Source organism: Trematomus bernacchii, unplaced genomic scaffold (genome assembly GCF_902827165.1).
Source record: "Trematomus bernacchii unplaced genomic scaffold, fTreBer1.1, whole genome shotgun sequence".
Taxonomy (NCBI): domain Eukaryota; kingdom Metazoa; phylum Chordata; class Actinopteri; order Perciformes; family Nototheniidae; genus Trematomus; species Trematomus bernacchii.
In genome coordinates this window covers 12331-31021 of record NW_022988043.1, presented here as the reverse complement: position 1 = coordinate 31021, position 18691 = coordinate 12331, and the positions used below count along the sequence as shown (strand labels likewise).

Genomic DNA, 18691 nt, shown 5'->3' with positions numbered 1-18691 from the left:
ACACTGCCTTCTCAACACTGTTTAGATTAGTCCCATATATATATTTATTTATTGACTGGTATTTGCATTTTCCATGAGAACAACTCCCTGTCTTCAAACAGAGAGAAAGAGTGACGGGAGGAATAATTCATCACCAGAAGACCGTAGAAGAAAGCGTGAGTGAGCCTTTGCCAGAACCACAAAGAAGACCTCAGTATTTCTCTTGTATGACACTATAATAAAACTTCTTACAAACATAAATATATAACAAACATTCACATGAACTATCATCCCTATCTTCTGCGTGAAAAAAACAAGCAGAGATCAGCAAACATCAGTGATGCCAAAAGTACTCTGTCAATATGCTCTTTGGTCACTACAGAGATGCAAATTGTTACATCATTTCACAAACATACAGTCGCCCGCCCACCTCGTGTCCTTATTCATCACCAAAAACTCTCTCTCCTGCTCTGTCTCTCTCTCTCTCACCCATAGTTATGTAACTTCCCCTATATTAGTCTTAAGTCTAGCACTACTGCTGTGCCCATAGTGTTGCAGTCTCCTGTTGGCTGTGATTTTGACTTCTAATCATGTCTGTTCAGTTTTGTTTAGCTCTGCTGGCTCTCTCCTCCCTGACTGCAGCATCTGATCCAGTTTGTGAAGACCTGCTGAATCCTCTGGAGAATCGCAGCAGGGTACGTTGCTCACATGATTAAACCTTAACCCCCAGTGTACTTTACATTATTATTCTATAGGGCTATACAACTGAAAACAAAAACGATTTGTTTACGCTGAGACTCGTTATTAAACTAAAAACGTGTTCATTTGTGTCTAGGTTGCTGGGAAATGGATCCTCCATGCTGGAGTATCAAACACTGGAGATATCAGGGGTGCACTTCAAGATGTCAACAGCTCCTGGATGAAATTCACCCCCATACCTGGTAGTGAGGACATGACTCTACGCTGGACACGCAAAATGTAACTGTTCATCACTTTTTTTTAATTAATGAATTAAGCAAATCAATCCATGAGGTAACTGCTTAGGCTTATGTCATATTTGTCTCTCCTTTCAAGAAATGGGAAATGTGTGTATGGAAGCGTCAATTACACCATCCCCAGAAATGACTCCAATGTGACATGTAAGTAAATCATGATTATAATGTGTGCTTAAACACACAGTTACTATAAATGCATAAGAACATGTTAATCTTCTGTATCTCATAGTTACCATTAACTACAATGATCGCGTGCACACTGGGAGGCACCTGGGGAGCTGCACTGACTGCATCCTCTGGACCGACACCACAGAGGAGGCCATAATGAACCTGTACATCTTCAGTGAGTGCACTGCTGTCTGTTACTCTCAGCTTCTCTGACAAGTGTAAAGCTCTAAAATGCTGGATTGTATCACTCCATTTGGTTGACTTTAACGTGTTTCTCCTCCTACCTGCCCTGCAGCAAAGACTGGGAAATTGGATGACCTTGATCTGGAAGTTGTCAAGCAACAAGCTGCATGCCTCAAATTCCCCCGAGAATTCTTCTTCACCAAAGATATCACAGGTAAGATAGCAATTCACCACCACACACATGGCAGTAAGGAGAATATTGAAGCACGTATCAACTATTTTTGTTTCAGACCTGTGCCCTGAAGAGGAGCCAGCTGCCACAGAAGTCAAGGAGGAAGAACAATAAAGACCTGAAGTTATTCCATGAAATAAATCTAATTTGAATTCAATATGCTCTGTTAGACTCAAAGTACCACTTGTGTGTATCACAGATGTCTTGAAAGATTTAAGAGTAAACCATTTGTTCCTCTTGCATGGGTCTTGTGAAATAAAGAGCTCCTTACTGCAGCATGTGGAAGTGATTCATCATACCAGGATCTCAACTACTGTATTCAAAAGAACCGAATAAAGTGATTTCACATTGAATGTTAAATTCATAAATCCTGATGGACTGCACTTTTTCTTTCATGCAGGTAAGGCAAGGCAAGGCAAGGCAAGGCAAGTTTATTTATATAGCACCTTTCAACACAAGGCAATTCAAAGTGTTTTACAAAAATGGAAGACATTAAGAAAATGACATTTAAAATCAGTCATTAAAAAGAAAAGATAATAAAATAAACATTAAAAGAAAAAATACATGGATAAAAGTTACAGTGCAGTTTAAGATGTGAATAGTTCAATTAAAAGCAGCGGCAAAAAGAAAAGTCTTCAGCCTGGATTTAAAAGTAGTAAGAGTTGCAGCGGACCTGCAGGTTTCTGGGAGTTTGTTCCAAATATTTGGAGCATAATAACTGAACGCTGCTTTACCATGTTTAGTTCTGACTCTGGGGACAGAAAGCTGACCAGTCCCTGAAGACCTGAGAGTTCTCGATGGTTCATAATTTAGCAGTAGGTCAGACATGTATTTAGGGCCTAAACCATTCAAAGCTTTATAAACCAGCAACAATATTTTGTAATCTATTCTTTGACACACAGGAAGCCAGTGTAAAGACTTCAGAACAGGAGTGATGTGATCCACTTTCTTAGTGTTAGTGAGGACTCGAGCAGCGGCGTTCTGAATTAGCTGCAGCTTTTTAGTGAGACCTGTAAAGACACCATTGCAGTAGTCCAGTCAACTGAAGATAAAAGCATGGACAAGTTTTTCCAAATCCTGCTGTGACATTAGTCTTTTAATCTTAGATATGTTCTTTAGGTGATAGTAGGCTGATTTAGTAACTGTTTTAATGTGACTGTTGAAACTCAGGTCAGAGTCCATGACTACACCTAGATTTCTGGCTTTATCTGTTGTTTTGAACATTGCAGACTGAAGCTCAGCGCTAACTTTTATACGTTCTGCCTTGGCTCCAAAAACCATTACTTCAGTTTTATCTTTGTTTAATTGGAGAAAGTTCTGACACATCCAGTCATGTTTTTACAGTTTTTCCCCAAAAAAAATTACAGTTTTTGATTGTATTTCATAATTCATAATAACGGTTTATTGAAATGTGTCATATATTTTAACAAAAAAAAACTGTAGAAATGGAATACATTATTTATCAGTTTTTTAGCCGTTTTTAAATGCGAATTTAACAAAACTAACCGTAAAAATAAATGATTTTCTGTTGGCAAAATTAGCTGCATTTTCTGTAATTTTACTAAAAAATACTTTTGTTATGGCTATATATAACTGTCAAATACATAACAAATACTGTTAATACTCATTTAAAAAATTTATAATTGCAAGAAAATATATGAGTAAAGAAAGAAATATTTTGTAATTTTGCTTAATTTAACCACTACTTTACATTGATGAACTGAAAAAACACAGGTATTGACTATCCTATTATAGTAAAAAAAACTACATTTTAACACATTTTGACTTTCACTTTATTGCTACATTTGTATTAATTTGAAGATTTAATTGTTAAATATGTGAATTTCATGTTATAAAAACTGTGTAAAACCATAGAGTTAAAAAAAAACTTGACTGTTAGCATGTTGGGTGCGAATTCCTACCAGAGCACAATTCAGATATAAAATGATACTATAACCCACCAGTAACAGCCTGTGGGTTATATAGGAGACATTTGGCTATGCCATGATACATCTATAAACTAGCTCATAGCTGTCAGCATTCACTGCAGGCAAACCTAATGTGACCATTCACTTATGATTTCTAAGTAGAAGAAGAAGAAGAAGAAGAAGAAGAAGAAGAAGAAGAAGAAGAAGAAGAAGAAGAAGAAGAAGAAGAAGAAGAAGAAGAAGAAGAAGAAAGAAGAAGAAGAAGAAGAAGAAGAAGAGAAGAAGAAGAAGAAGAAGAAGAAGAAGATATAATGTATTCATCACTCAGAGGGAAATGTCTTCCCCCTCTCTAATTGTGTTTAAACACATTACACACACAGGGAGGATATACTGTACATGCACAAACACAACCACATGCGGATAGGAGAGGGGATCGCAGAGAGGCTGCCAGATAGCCGGCGCCAGGGAGCAGTTTTGGTGTTCGGTGCGTTCACAGCCCAAGTAACATTGACCTGCTGATCTCTTTCAACACAAGAAAAAGCTGTGCCAATTTCTGATATCATTTAGCTTTTCAGATGATCAGAGACGCGAAGCTACCGCAAAGTAACTTGTGCAGCTAACGGTGATTGGCAGACAGTATGCAAAAAACATATTGAGTTTCACTGTAAGCGAAAAATGAAAGGATCTAGAAGTTAAATAACATTAGCATCTTCCCCTAGGCCTTATCACACTAGCATAAGCCCATAACATTGAACATGCTAGCAAGCACTTACAGCCAGCCTACTCTGAATATCAAAACCTTGTTAGCAGTTAGTTACAGTAAAACGAACAATGTTGTCCTTTTAGACGTCTAATAATATCCAACTATTCAATGCATCACATTGAAAGAATAGGCCTTCACCAAAGCATGTTGACAAAGCTAGTAACTTCAGCGAAATACATTTACAATCCAAGTCAATTAACTTAAATATGTATTGTGATAATGTCCCACACAGCTAGTTGGTTACAACAATCTACAGTGATGTCACAGGGATTTCAGGCAGCAGGTAATTGAAGGTTAAGTACCTAAATTCACTTGTTAATCCATTTGCTATGGCTACAACTGCCTCATGGAACAACAAATATTTATTTTCTGTTTGTTTAATATAGGAATGCATCTTTGTCTATCACACTTTGCTTCTGTAGATCTCCCATCTGACTTTATTGTGAGCTTGTGTTTTCAAAAAGTAAATTGAGCATGTTTTATGAGACTGAATAGTCTCATGGGGTATTGGACTCTCTTAAAACCCAGGTAGGTGCAGAATAGGTTTCTCAAAAATAAAGCAATCAGGAAGGCAGTACTATGCATGACTAAAAATGATATGTACACGTTGATTAATACCTACTTAACTTGTACTTGGGACAGGACTGCAAAGTACAGATGGGATATTCCTGATCATAATCAAACTTATATAAATGTGCACCAACATTAGTTATCAGTGTTCTCTATTCTCAATTTAAAAGAATAAACTGACAATAAAGAAGTCTTATAACATATTTTGCTTGTGTCTTTGGAAGGCCTTCAGTGTTTGTTTTATTATTTATCAACTAGTTACATTGTCATTTTGTAAATTAAGAAAATAAAATCCAAAGATTTAAACAATTATAATTGCAATGTAAATAGTTTGCACCCCATTTTTTTACTTTTAAATTAATCTTTATGGTGTGGTGTTACCAATTCTTAAAATAATACAAGGATTGGATGTTCATCAAAGGATTTTCAGGTCAATCGATTTGCAGCCAATCAGAGACGAGACTTCTGCCGCACATACCCATCACGCACTGAGGCAGACAGAGCGCATGCACAAAGGCACTGATAGTATACTACAGAGACCACTCAGTTAGCACGCAGGAGGTGAAGAGACCTGCACGTGGCGCGCCCAGAGGAGAGGAATCAGCACTTTCAGAGGTAACGGTAAAAACTATTTATCAACGGATTCAAAACACTGAAGACTTAAAACATTGCAAACGTCAAAGTCCTAGCTATGGTATACATTTTGTTTAACGACCGAAAACAAAGTAATGTTAGCTAACGTTACCATAGCTAGGTAGCAGCTAGCTAGCTATGGTAGCAGCTAGCTACCATGCTTTGAAATTGAGCTGTTCTATGCCGTCATTATGCAGGGTGTTAATTTTTGATTTTTTAATGGTGCTCGAGTGGCTGAGCTGATGTGCAGTGAATGTTTCAGAGTTACTTTTTCGCAATATTATTTAATAAATAGTTTAGCTAGCAAACTAGCATACATTGTCACTAACTCCTAATGTTAGCTCAATCCTTAGTTTTATAATCGATTTTTTTGTGGGCATAATGTTACACACAATGCACATTATCCATATCTTTTAAATCCTATGTTAAGGCTATAATCAGAGGTGGGAGAAGTTCTCTGATCTTGTACTTGAATAAGAGTACTTCAAGTACTCGGGTCTTATACTTGAAGTGGCAAAGTTCCCGTTAGAATATTTTTTGCCGGTCAACATGTCCGTTAAAGTTTAAATCTTCCGGACAAAATGAGAAAAGTGCCGGTCAAAGGTCTTCTTATTTATTGAGCTTTTAAACAAATTGATATGATTCGATATTAAACAAACTAATTCTAGTAGATTAACTACATTATTCAAAAGTGTACAGTAATTTATAACACGGGAATAATAAACGGAGCGCTCTCTCTCCCTCTCCTGACAGCCCGTCAGTATCATTGTGCTAAAGGGAAATGATTTTGACCGGACATTTTGACCGGAGAGATTTAGATTTGCCGGTCTTCAGCATATTTTACCGGTCATAGTCCGGTAATTACCGGCTAACGGAAACTCTGAGTGGTATTACTCTACTTAAAGCTGCTGCTGTGTTATTTAAGTTATTTTTGCTTAAGCATGTGCAAACTTGTGTCTCTTTTTTTCCCTCAGCTGTTACTGTAGCTGCAGTACCAGTAATTGCAACCTACCAAGAATAAACAGCAGCCAGATATCCTCAAGTAAGATTTCTTGCCATATTACAAGTGTTATCAATTCTCAATGTCCTATATGGTATTGCTATGCAAACAGTGAAAGGATATGGAAATCATCAAGAGGTGGCTAAAATATGTTCTGCTGACCCTGTCCAGAGCTTGGGTTGTAAATTCAGCGTACCCCTTTCCTTTGCAGTGGTGTGCTTTGGCTCCTCCCTAAAAGCCCAAACTCACTCTTAGCCAATCGGTGGTATGTTTACTTCAGCTCAATGAAAATGACGGAAAGAGGGCCCTTTGTGGACAACAAAAGAAAACCTGGTATTATTGCAATGAACAAACACATTACAACTTATTTCGGTTAACTACAATGCTTTTACACCGCTCACTCTGCTACTGACACGCACCTCATCTGCCCCAGTTACACACAAACCTCTCAAGATGGGACTCGTAGCTACCCACATTCAAATGATCTTCAAGTGACCGCTTGCTCCTGTTTACAGACCTGCTGCGATACAGTGTGATAGTGATGCCAACTGACGACTTTATATAACAAAATCTATTCAAACCAATGCTTTAAATGTACAGATATGATCATAACAGTTAATGAAAAGTACATTTAAGAGTAGCATTGCCCTTTGACTTCAAGCTGTATAACTGTAAAGACAATTAATGGCTGTATCATCCACAGAATGTGTAATTAAACACTAAATGTAAGTGTACTTCTGTCTTAACAGGTGCCTATTCAAGATCAATCCGGACAATGGGACTAGAGTGGAGAGGAAGGAATACAAACAAAAACAGCACTCGATAAAGATAAAGGTGCATTCATTCATTACAAACGTCGCTGACTTTGAATGGAGAGAGTTGAAACACACACAGTCATGTACACACGCACGCACATAACTGGTAGATTTCTTTAGTGTTTATAATTGTTATCTTTTGAACAAAATGTTGGCTATTGTTAAATGTTGAAATGTTTCTTTGCCGGTCTATTCTGCTTTATTATTACTTAAAATATATTTTATTTATTGTTTTTATTTTTGTGATGTATATTATTTTCAATAATATATTGTGTGTATGTATATATATATATATATATATATATATATATATTTGTGATTTTTTTTCTACAAAACATCGGACAGTTAATGTAAACTTGGGCTTTTGCAAAGTAAAATGACATGTTAACTTTGTGTTTTACATGTAAATGGTCCTAGATTTCATGAAGTTTGCTGACGACCCGACCGTCATCGGCCTGATCACCGACGGCGACGAGACGGCGTACAGAGAGGAGGTCGAAAACCTGACATCTTGGTGCCAGGATAATAACCTCCATCTCAACGTCAGCAAAACAAAGGAGCTGATTGTGGACTACAGGAAGCAGCAGAGAGAGGGACACGCCCCCATAACCATCAATGGGACTACGGTGGAGAGAGTCAGCAGCTTCAGGTTCCTCGGGGTCCACATCACAGTGATGTGGACCTGACATGGACTCATCACTGAGGACCTGACTCATCACTGAGGACCTGACATGGACTCATCACACTAACACCATCACCAAAACAGCGGCTCTTTAAAAACAAAATTGTATTAGTCAATTTATTGAACATGTTAGAAACAAAACAAACAATAATATTTATAACAAAGATGGGCAAAAAAAAAAAACTTTCAAGGTATAAAAAAAATTGTATTCTCAAAGTTTCTATCATGTTCAAAAGGGGCAAGAAGAAGCTTAAAAACGTTTCTGGTCCTACCAAAAAATGCAGTTTCCTCTCAACATGTGTATGTTTTCTCTCCGTGTGAAAAGTCCCTGGACATTATGATGTTCTGCAGGTTGAGGAAGTTCAACATGGACTCCAGGATACTCTGCATCTTCTACAGGTGCACCATAGAGAGTATCCTGACTGGCTGCATCATGGCCTGGTACGGCAGTGCAATCATTCCGTTTACTTGCATATAGACTCTTCTTGCACTGTTTCTATTCTATTTTATCTGTTTTATTTGTTCTATGTTCTATATATATGTTGCACTGTTGGAGGAGCCTGTGACTTCAGTTTTTCATTGCCATGTCTACACTGAAGCTAATGTACAAATGACAATAAAGCCTTGAATCTTGAATTTACGGTATTTTTTCAAATGACAACAGTAATCTTCTTTCTTTCAGCTTTTTTTGATCATTTAAAAAAATATTTCTTCAGTTTTTCTAGAGGTGTATAACTCTATTCTAACAATTAATATATGTTAAAAGAAAAAGATTTCTTGTAAAATTACAGATTTTTTTTGGCAAAAAATGTGATAGTTAATGTAAACTAAGGCTTTTTCAAAGTAAAATGACATTCTTTTCTTTGTGTTTTACTTGTAAATGGTCTTAGATACACGGTACTTTTTGTAATAATAAAAGTAATTTTATGTATTTTCGCTTTTTTTTTATAATTTTTTAAAGATTCAGTTTTCTAGAGGTTTATGACTCTATTCTAACAAATAATATATGTTAAAATAAAAAGATTTCATGTAAAATTACAGTAATAGAGGCTACTTGTGGTAAGGTAAGTAACTTTTTTTTTACATGTTATCTCCGTATTTTATTTTACAGTTTTTTTCCTTTTTTTAACGGACATTTTCTGGCCAGAACATTTCCGTTTTTTTACAATTTTTTTTTTTACAGTGCAGTGTTTGAATTGGAGCATAATCTCCTGGTGAAATTGTTACGTACGTTTGTGTGTCATCCGCATAGCTATGGTAACTTATTTTGTTGTTTTTCATTATCTGAGCCAGTGGTAGCATGTAGATGTTAAAGAGAAGAGGCCACAAGATGGAGCCTTGAGGTACCCCACATGTCATATTTGTCAACTGAGATGTGTATTTACCTATAGAAACAACGTTTTTTCTGTCCTTTAAGTAGGACTCAAACCAATTTAGAACTGTTGCCGAAAGTCCCACCCAGTTTTCTAGTCGGTCTTGTAATATGTTGTGGTCAACAGTGTCAAACGCAGCACTGAGATCTAATAATACTAACACTGAAGTTCTGCCACTGTCTGTGTTTAAGTGGATGTCATTGAAGACCTTTACAAGAGCAGTCTCAGTGCTGTGGTTTGGACGAAATCCTGACTGGAACACATCCAAAGAGTTATTTAAATGCAAGAAGTTACTCAACTGTTGAAATACAACTTTTTCAATGATTTTACCTAGAAATGGCAGGTTTGATATTGGCCTGTAATTGTTCATTACTGAAGCATCTAGATCAGGGGTCACCAACCTTTTTTAGGGTGAGGGCTACTTTTAAAAAATAAAACAAGTCGGGGGCTACTTTTACTCCTCTTTTTCTTTCTTTTTTGCAGTGTATATATTTAGCACATTTTAACATTATGATATGCTGACCTTTAACCTTTGTGTGCTGTTTGGGTCTGTGGGACCCGTTTGCAGTGTTTACTAAAAGAACATACATGCAATTTAATTATTTTAACCTGCTTTTTTTGGGGGTGGACGGGCCTCACCTCCTCTAGGGGGATCCTCACCTCCTCTAGGGGGGTCGGGGGGCATGCACCCCCGTGAAGATTATTTTTAAATGTTCAAGTGAAATGCATCAATCTGGCGCACTTTGAGCACAACATGAATTGATGTAAACAGCTCTCAACACTCAGATGAAAGAGAGATGTATACTTTTCAATAATCCAAACATCTTTAGAATATGATCACAACCAATAACATCATTTAAACTGGTTTATTCTTATCTTATGTTACCTAGTTAGCATTCTTTCTTTTGATGTATGCTTATTTTACTAATCACTCCCCTTTCAAACTGTTTTTTGTTTTTTTTACTGTCCTATAGTACACATTGGAATGATTTCTTACTTTATCTATATTAAATAGATAAAGGTATGCTCTCCCTAGCTCTCTCTCTCTCTCCCTCCCTCCCTCCCCCCCAGCTCTCTCCCTCCCTAGCTCTCTCGCTCGCTCTCTCTCTCTGTATCGCTCGCTCACAGAGGCTGTGTGCTCCTCCGTGGCGATCGACGGCTTGCGTTAAAAAATAATAATAAACATATTTGTAAAGTGGGGGGACACAAACGGGATTTCGAAAAGAGCGGGGGACATGTCCCCCCTGTCCCAGGTGGAAATTACGCCATGCGTGTGTGTGCGTCAAGTGCAATAAATATATATGCAAGTTGCAACACGCAGAGTAAAACTCTGCCTCCCATGTGTTGTATAGGCTGGCATGATAGGCTGTTCAATGGGGCTGATGTGTTGTGTAGAATCTGCCAGAAGGAAAATCAGCGGGGAGGTGCCACATTGCTTTTCTTCCAGACTGCAACGCTGGTCCCGCAAATCAAGCAAGAACGTGATTGGTCGATATTCATTGTGGGGGTGGGGGGAGGAGGGGTGTTAGATAGAAATAGAGTTGTAGTAAGTAGATAGAGTTCGCTATGATTTAGGTTTCGTTTATGCATAGGGTAGATTCTTTTAATTACATTTCCTTTTTTGTTTTGTGTATTTCATACATTTTGGATTTGCTTGGCGAGCTATTTTTAGAACATGCCCCGCGGGCGACTCACGTTGCCCCTGCGGGCGACCAAGTGCCCGCGGGCACCGTGTTGGCTACCCCTGATGATTCTTTTTTAAGAGCGGTTTAATGACTGCAGTTTTCAGGGCCTCTGGAAAAATACCTGAGTAAAGAGATGTGTTTACTATATGAAGTAGATCTGAGGCCATGCAATGAAAAACATCTTTGAAAAATCCTGTTGGAATAATATCAAGGCAGCAGGAGGAGGATTTCAGAAGTTGAATAATGTCCTCTAAGTTTTTATCATTAATCTGATGGAATTGTGTCATGGTGTTTGAATTGATATTTGGTGGACATAGGGACAACACATTTGCTGTACCTGATGCAGAGGCACTGACTGCTTGTCTAATTTTCTGAATTTTGTCAGTGAAGAAGGAGGCAAAATCATTGCATGCCCTGGTGGATAGAAATTCAGAGGCTACTGACACTGGGGGGTTAGTTAGTCTGTCGACGGTAGCAAACAAGGCACGTGCGTTGTTTTTGTTTTTGGTAATGATGTCAGAGAAGAAAGACTGTCGTGCATTTTTCAATTCCAAATTATAAAAGCCAAGTCTCTCTTTATAGATTTCAAAGTGAACCTGGAGATTTGTTTTTCGCCACCTCTCTCAGCTCTTCGACACTCTCTTTTTTCTGTTCTCACGGTCATGGCCTTTCTCCATGGAGATATTTTCTTGCCAATCACTTCCTTTACCTTAGTTGGAGCAATGGTATCTATAACATTTTTAATTTTTTAATTAAAATGATCTACTAGCTCATTTACTGAGATGTTAGCAGGGGCAAGTGTGGATGAAAAATTATGAGTAAACATTTCCCTAGTATTTTCAGTTAAATATCGCTTTGTGGTTACCTCTTTCTGAAAAATGTTGTGAACAGAAATACAGCTCTCAAAGAAAACACAGGAATGATCAGAGAGTGCAACATCAGTCACCACAACCTTTGAGATATTCAGACCCTTTGAGATAATTAAGTCCAGAGTGTGCCCCTTATTGTGCGTGGGCTCCGCCACATGCTGAGTCAGTCCATAGTTATCAAGAACACAAAACAGTTCTTTAGCCCCTCTGTCCTGGGGGTTGTCAACATGGATGTTAAAATCATCAACAATGACTAGATGGTCAAAGTCAATACACACTATAGACAGCAGTTCAGTAAAATCATCAAAAAAGCTTGCACAGTATTTGGGTGGTCTATAGATATTTAGGAACAGAGCTCGAGAGGAGCATTTCAGCTGAAGGGCCACATATTCAAAAGAAGCAAAGTCCCCATAAGATGTCTTCCTGCATTGAATGGAATCATTGAACAGAATAGCAACTCCACCTCCTTTCTTATGCATTCTTTCCTGACTCATAAAACTAAAGTTGGGAGGTGTTGATTCGATAAGAACAGCTGCACTGTTATTTTGTTCAATCCAAGTTTCCGTTAAAAACATAAAATCGAGATTATGCTCAGTGATAAAATCATTGATTAAAAATGTTTTTCCTGCCAAAGACCTGACATTTAATAAAGCTAGTTTAAGTTTGTTAAATACACTATCAGTAAGATTTTTTGTGACAAGCTGTGGCTGACATGGAATCACTGCTAAATTTGATAACCTCACACAAACGTTTGAGCACTTCCTGTTTCTAAACTGATTCACCGCTCTTAATCTATTACCTATCAACACAGATATCGGCAAAGCTACTGGCAGGCAGGGCCCCGGCATGTCCTGGAAAGAGTTGAGAGTGCCATACGCCCTTGAGCCTGGACCCAGCACATATCAGTAAGAGTTTGTTGTGTTTTGTACACACACATCCTTATCAGGCTTCGGAGACTGCAGATGCTTTCTTGAAGGGAGGGGAGGTGGTTGACGTAGGCACGGTGATGAAGACGGGGGAGATGGTGCGCGTCTCTGCTTCGGTGATTTTGGTGGGCGTTGTGGAAGGGCGGGGGGTAAAGGACATGCTGCCAGGGGGGGGGAGGTGGTTGACGTAGGCTTGTCTTCGGTGATTTTGGTGGGCGTCGTTGAGGGGCGGGGGTAAAGGACATGCTGCCAACCCTGCGTATCGCCTTCATGCGGTCATCGAACTCCAGGGGGGAGGGCGAGGGTGAAAGGGTGAGCGGAGAGTAGAGAGAGCTGGGGGATGAATGAAGAGTATCCTCAAAGGCGTTGACAGGGGGGGTGACGGGCAGTGGAGACTCCTCCATTTGTGTCATAGGTCTCCCATAATCAGAACATTCCTCAGGCGGGTGCAGTGATACTTCTTCAGGGTTTTCTGCGCGATGTGTTGTGTCTTTCTCCTGTTTTGATTCCTCTTGCCGCTTGTCCTTGGCAGAGGGAACAGATTGATGATGCAGGCAGTTGAATATGTTAGAGATAAACAATTTCACTCCTGACTTGTTCAGGCAAACTCCATCTGCCTTAAAAAGATGTCTGCGATCCCAGAAAAAGTTAAAATTGTCAATAAAATGGACAGAATGGTCAGTACAGGCAGTTGAAAGCCACGTGTTCAATGCAAACAGTCTGCTGAATCTCTCCACTCCTCTTCTGACTGGCGGTAGAGGGCCACTGATGAACACCTCCGCATTTAGAGAGCTGACAGTTTCCAACAGACATTTAAAGTCTTCTTTCAGCGCTTCTGACTGTTGTTTCACAACATCATTGGTTCCAATATGTAGTACCACATTCTTCACAGTCGGATGTTCAGCCCCAATATGCAGGATCTTCTCAAAGGTAAAGCACAATGAAAGATAACAATATGTTTACATGTGAAAAGGGACATTCTTGGATCTTGGATCCGATGAAAAAGAAATCAATCAATCCTGCCAAAGTCCATTCTCAGTTGAGTTTATTTAAAACTTTGGCCAGAAAAAAGCACAGGGTACAACTTCCATTCATGCACACTTGTTGTCCACCTCATCACTAGTCTTTTCGTGTTGTCTACTTGTTGTTGTGCAACTTGAAGGATGGAGAGAAGCGTTTACATGGCTGTGAGAAACTTTAGCAGCCCTTTCAGAAGTTGTCCTGCACTGTGTGACTCCCTCCCTGGAAGAAGAGATAGATGGTGGCGTTTTATCTTATTTATTCACTCTCAACGTTTATTGCAACCTCCTCTTGCTGAATCTCACCATGCTCACTTGTAACCTGTGTGTGTCCAAAAACATTTACTGTGAAGTGTTATATCTTTCCCCGACTTAATATGGTTTTGGATTCAAAACATGGCGACTGAATAACGTCTTTGTGTGGGTTACATAGCGGGCTCCAGTTTTTATCCGTGCATCAAAAGAGAGTGGAAAACACATACATGGCGCATACGCATAAGAAGCACATGAAGTTGCTGTACTACTGTGACACATTCTTTCTTTTTTTTTGAGCTGCATAAATAGTGCTTTTCCCGCAATTATGACCCCTTAAAGCACTTTACATATGCAAGCATGCTTTACACATTCTGAGACAGAGGCTGCCATGCAAGGTGCCGCGTGCTCAGAGACTGACATCCACACACACCGTTGGACATCGGGAATAGCTTGGGGTTAAGTATCTTGCCCAATGATACATGACTGCAGGGCTGGAAATCGAACCACCGACCTTCCAATTGGTAGACGACTCTACCTCAGAGCCACAGTTGCCTCTAGTTGTCCTCACCATACTGTAAGTAATGTATTTTCCCCCAAAAACAGAAAGTTCATTGTCTAAACTGAAAACATGAAGCTCTCACCTTCCCCTGAAAACAAATAGACACCGTGTCCTAAATAACTTTAACTTGGCAAAGAGTTTGTGTGTGTGTGTGTGTGTGTGTGTGTGTGTGTGTGTGTGTGTGTGTGTGTGTGTGTGTGTGTGTGTGTGTTCCAGGGGACCGGGTGGGGGCAGACCTTGGCCAAATCCTCCTAACTCCAATTCGGTAAGTGACCTGACAAAAAAAAGACACCAAACTAAAAAAAAGTTACTTCATTTCTTTCATGATTACCCTTTGTTTTTTTGCAGACCCCCTACTCTTCTGCATCTCCAGGAAATTATGTGGTATGTATGTTTGAGTTTAAACTGTCATTGTGTGTGTGTATTTGAGTGTGTGTCTATGTGTGTTTGAGTGTGTGTCTATATCTGAACTCATACATACAGCTCTGGAAATTAAGAGACCACTGCAGCATTATCAGTTTCTCTGGTTTACTATTTATAAGTATGTGTTTGAGTAAAATAATGTTTTTTGATATTATTCTATAATATAACTACTGAGTTATTCTAATATAAAACTACTGACAGCATTTATCTGTGTTGGAATTCAACAGACACTGGAATGGAATGGTTGCCATACATGTAGAGATTGAGATTTAAGAAAAACTTGGAGTGGTCTCTTGATGTTTTCGAGAGCTGTACGTTGGTGCTCTTTCAAACTCATTGTTTTTCTGTTCATTACATCAGATTCAACCAACTCTGGAGACAACATGTACACGATGATAAACACAGTCCCTCCAGGTGGAAGCCGACCAAACGTAAGACATTCCTCTCTCAGTGTATATCACATATCTGAGTGTTTGGTAGAGTTTGTGTATGTATCTAATAGTTTTCCCCTCAGTTCCCAATGGGTGCAGGTGGCGACGGTCCATTAGGGGGGATGGCTGGGATGGAGCCCCATCACATGAATGGATCACTAGGTATAGGAATAAGTAGTGTGTACAGTATGTGCCGTATTGACACAAAATCTCCAGTTATAATTTTACAATGTGTTCCCTCTTTTAGGGTCAGGTGATATGGACAGCCTCCCTAAGGTGAGATAATATATTTATCTACTTTACATGACAATTGCAGTGTCAATATTTGATCATTTAATAGCATACCATTACCATTTGTTTTAAAGAACTCTCCTGGTAACCTTAGCATGAGTAACCAGCCTGGGACCCCCAGGGAGGATGGAGAGATGGGAGGAAACTTCCTAAACCCTTTTCAGAATGAAAGTGTAAGTCAATTATAATCTACTATATGTGGAGATTAGAGGATATTAGGTAGCAAGAGCTCAAAACGTAATATAACTACTAACTAAACTATAGAAATATAGGAACAATGTAAGGGGGATTTATTGGAATATACTATTTATAACTATTTTTCAATAGTTTATAATCACCTGAAACTAATAATCATAGTTTCTTTACTTTAGAATAAACCCTTCATATCTACATTCCTCACAGAGTCCACCATGTTTCTACAGTAGCCCTGAATGGACAAACCTCAACTCTGGATTAAGACAGAGCCACATATTTAGTTTGTTCTGTTTGGGAAAGCAGGGGTTATCGTGGGTGTATCCAGTTGTTTGCAATCTGCCACAACCCCATTAAATGCCATACTGGATAGTTAATTTAACGATTTACTTAATAGTTATAGTATAGAATGTTTTTTTGACCATCAGCTACCTAAAATCCAATTAAAATAGGTTTACTTAGAATGGGAGTAAATCACAAATGCATGACTCGCATAACTTTGACTGTGTCTTATAATTGTTGGACTTAATCCATAACATTTTGGAAGGATTTCTGATTCAGCATACTTACTAACAGTGCAACATGTTCCTACACACACACTCACACATACTTGTTTCCCCTCATGTTATCCCTGCAGTATTCTCCAAACATGACGATGAGTGTGTGAAGGCTCTGAAGCAGGTTCGGTTCAGCCGCCCATCATGCTGGGGTGCATCCGTGAAAAGCAGCAGGACAGGATGTGATGTCATCTAGGCCAGTGACTCTTCCTCCACCACAACCTGCCATGTCAGGCAGTCACCCCCCGCTCCGTCCTCCTACTAACCCCCGACTCCCCCCCCTCCATCGTTTCTGTCAACGTCTCTTCTCTCCCGTTTCTTCTCCAGTTTGAAGTTGGGACTGCTACATTCATCAGTTCTTCCTCTGCAACTATGAGACTGTACAAAGGAACCAAATTGAAACCCCTGGAGGAGAACTCTTTGTATATTTGCATACAGCGTGAATGAGACTGTGAACACACTCCTGTCTGCCTTTTGTTCATGCCCAAAAACAAATCAGTATCCTATTTATGCTAAGGTTTCAATGTTCAAGGATTTATAGAAACGTTTTGATTGATGGTCAAATTTAATCCAACTGGTGGTCACATCTTTAGTCTTTTCTCGACAAATCGTTTGTCCGTTACTGAAAGACAATTGGAGATACATCACAATAACAAGGTTTATTCAAGGCTTGTGCAGAAATCTGTCTTAATATTCAGCTTTTATGGTTTTCACACGTGTTCAGACCACTTACATTGTGTTTTATGTTTTGTACTATAAGTCGTTTTGCTAGTTATACTCCCAAACTCAGCCATAATTGTTAAAGATGGGTGCTGCTGTGAGTCTGCAGCACCTCAGGAGCAGAGAAAGGGGGAGATCTTTTCCCAAAAGTGTAAGCTCCCTCATGAGCAACATAGCACCACATTTAACTCTCCCTGACTTGTTTGTAAAGCGTTCTTTAAGGCCTGAATTGAGTCTCCTGTTGTGTAACGGAAAATCCCATTTCAAAAAGGGGTCAAGAGCAAATAGTATAGTTGATTTTGGTAAAGTCTTTGAGCTTTAGCTTTGCAAAAAAACTTCCTCATATTGTTGTTCAAGATATTGTTAGGGTCTGATATCTGCTGATAGTTCCCACATAGGTTTTTACAAAGTTCATGCAAAACGACAGGTATTTGTGGGTCATCTGACAACCACATTGCCTTCTGACAGTTTAATAGTCCTTATCATATTATCGCTCTGTGCTTGCATGCTAGGACCTATTCTCTTTGCCAGAGCTGCTGCTATTCCCCCTGCATGTTTTAGCTCCCTATTAGCAGGGTTCACTAACATGGTTGGTTGATCCAGTTTAAGATTTTCAATATCTGCCATTATTATTTCCAACATTCCTTTTCCCTGAATATCAGGTCTAACAATGTGTTTTATTTTATGAGTATTAGATGGGATACTCATAAGTGGCATTTGTGAGCTATCATCTCCGTAGGGTGGAGGTAGGGTCTCAGACATTATACCACCTGCTTCTTGCTCTCTGTCTAAACGGTAGTCTAACAGGAACGTATTTAGGTCGCGGTACGCCCGTGGGTCTGGGCTAAGCTGACCAGGGGGGGCAGAAGGTCCGGATCTAGCTTCTGTGTATCCCTCCCAATCTGTGGCTGGCTCTGAGTCATTAAAAAACTGCGTTCTAACCTCATCCGCCATTTTTTAAGGGTTTAAGTTCACTCTTTTATGCACATGCAAGTTCCTAGGCTATTACTCGCACCGGATGATCAGTCCGACTATACCGTCACTTGGTTCTAGGTTACTCTCCTGGATTCAGCTAGTGCATGCGGATACCTCAACTAAGAGGGTTATGTATCCAGCTTCGAGCTTTTTCAACAGCCTAGGTACCCTATTGACCTATGGTTTATCTTTATTAAATATCCTATTAACTCTTCACCACGTTATGTTTTAACGCAACAATTCTAACCGCAGCTCTTTGTCAAGTCCTACCTATAAGTTTCAAAGTAATTGGACAGGTACTGAGCAGTGCTCCTACGGCTGACTTTACTAATAACTACTAGCCACCAAACCTGTGCATTAGGGACCACAGGGGCTTCCCAGTTTGGCTAGGGGAAGAAAAGCCTACTTTAGCTTCTTTAACAGACAGCAATATCCGATATAATATAACCCTCAGTCCGGTGCAATAGT

The 18691-nt window shown here is 39.2% G+C and overlaps 1 protein-coding gene across 5 annotated transcripts in view; it reads left to right on the top strand.

The window, feature by feature from the left end:
- The window catches only part of LOC117472701 (single-stranded DNA-binding protein 2), a 77856-nt gene extending 60607 nt beyond the window's left edge, over window positions 1–17249 (top strand). Inside the window, exons 13-17 of one of the 5 annotated variants that reach the window (XM_034118037.1) lie at window positions 15418–15488; window positions 15560–15650; window positions 15736–15764; window positions 15854–15952; window positions 16609–17249. In XM_034118037.1, the coding sequence (XP_033973928.1) occupies window positions 15418–15488; window positions 15560–15650; window positions 15736–15764; window positions 15854–15952; window positions 16609–16638 (320 nt within the window). In that variant the 3' untranslated portion in view covers window positions 16639–17249. Of the gene's footprint in view, window positions 1–15417; window positions 15489–15559; window positions 15651–15735; window positions 15765–15853; window positions 15953–16608 lie in introns of those variants that run through there. The other 4 variants (XM_034118040.1, XM_034118041.1, XM_034118045.1 and 1 more) reach the window with 4 other exon arrangements.
- The last annotated feature ends 1442 nt before the right edge of the window (window positions 17250–18691 follow it).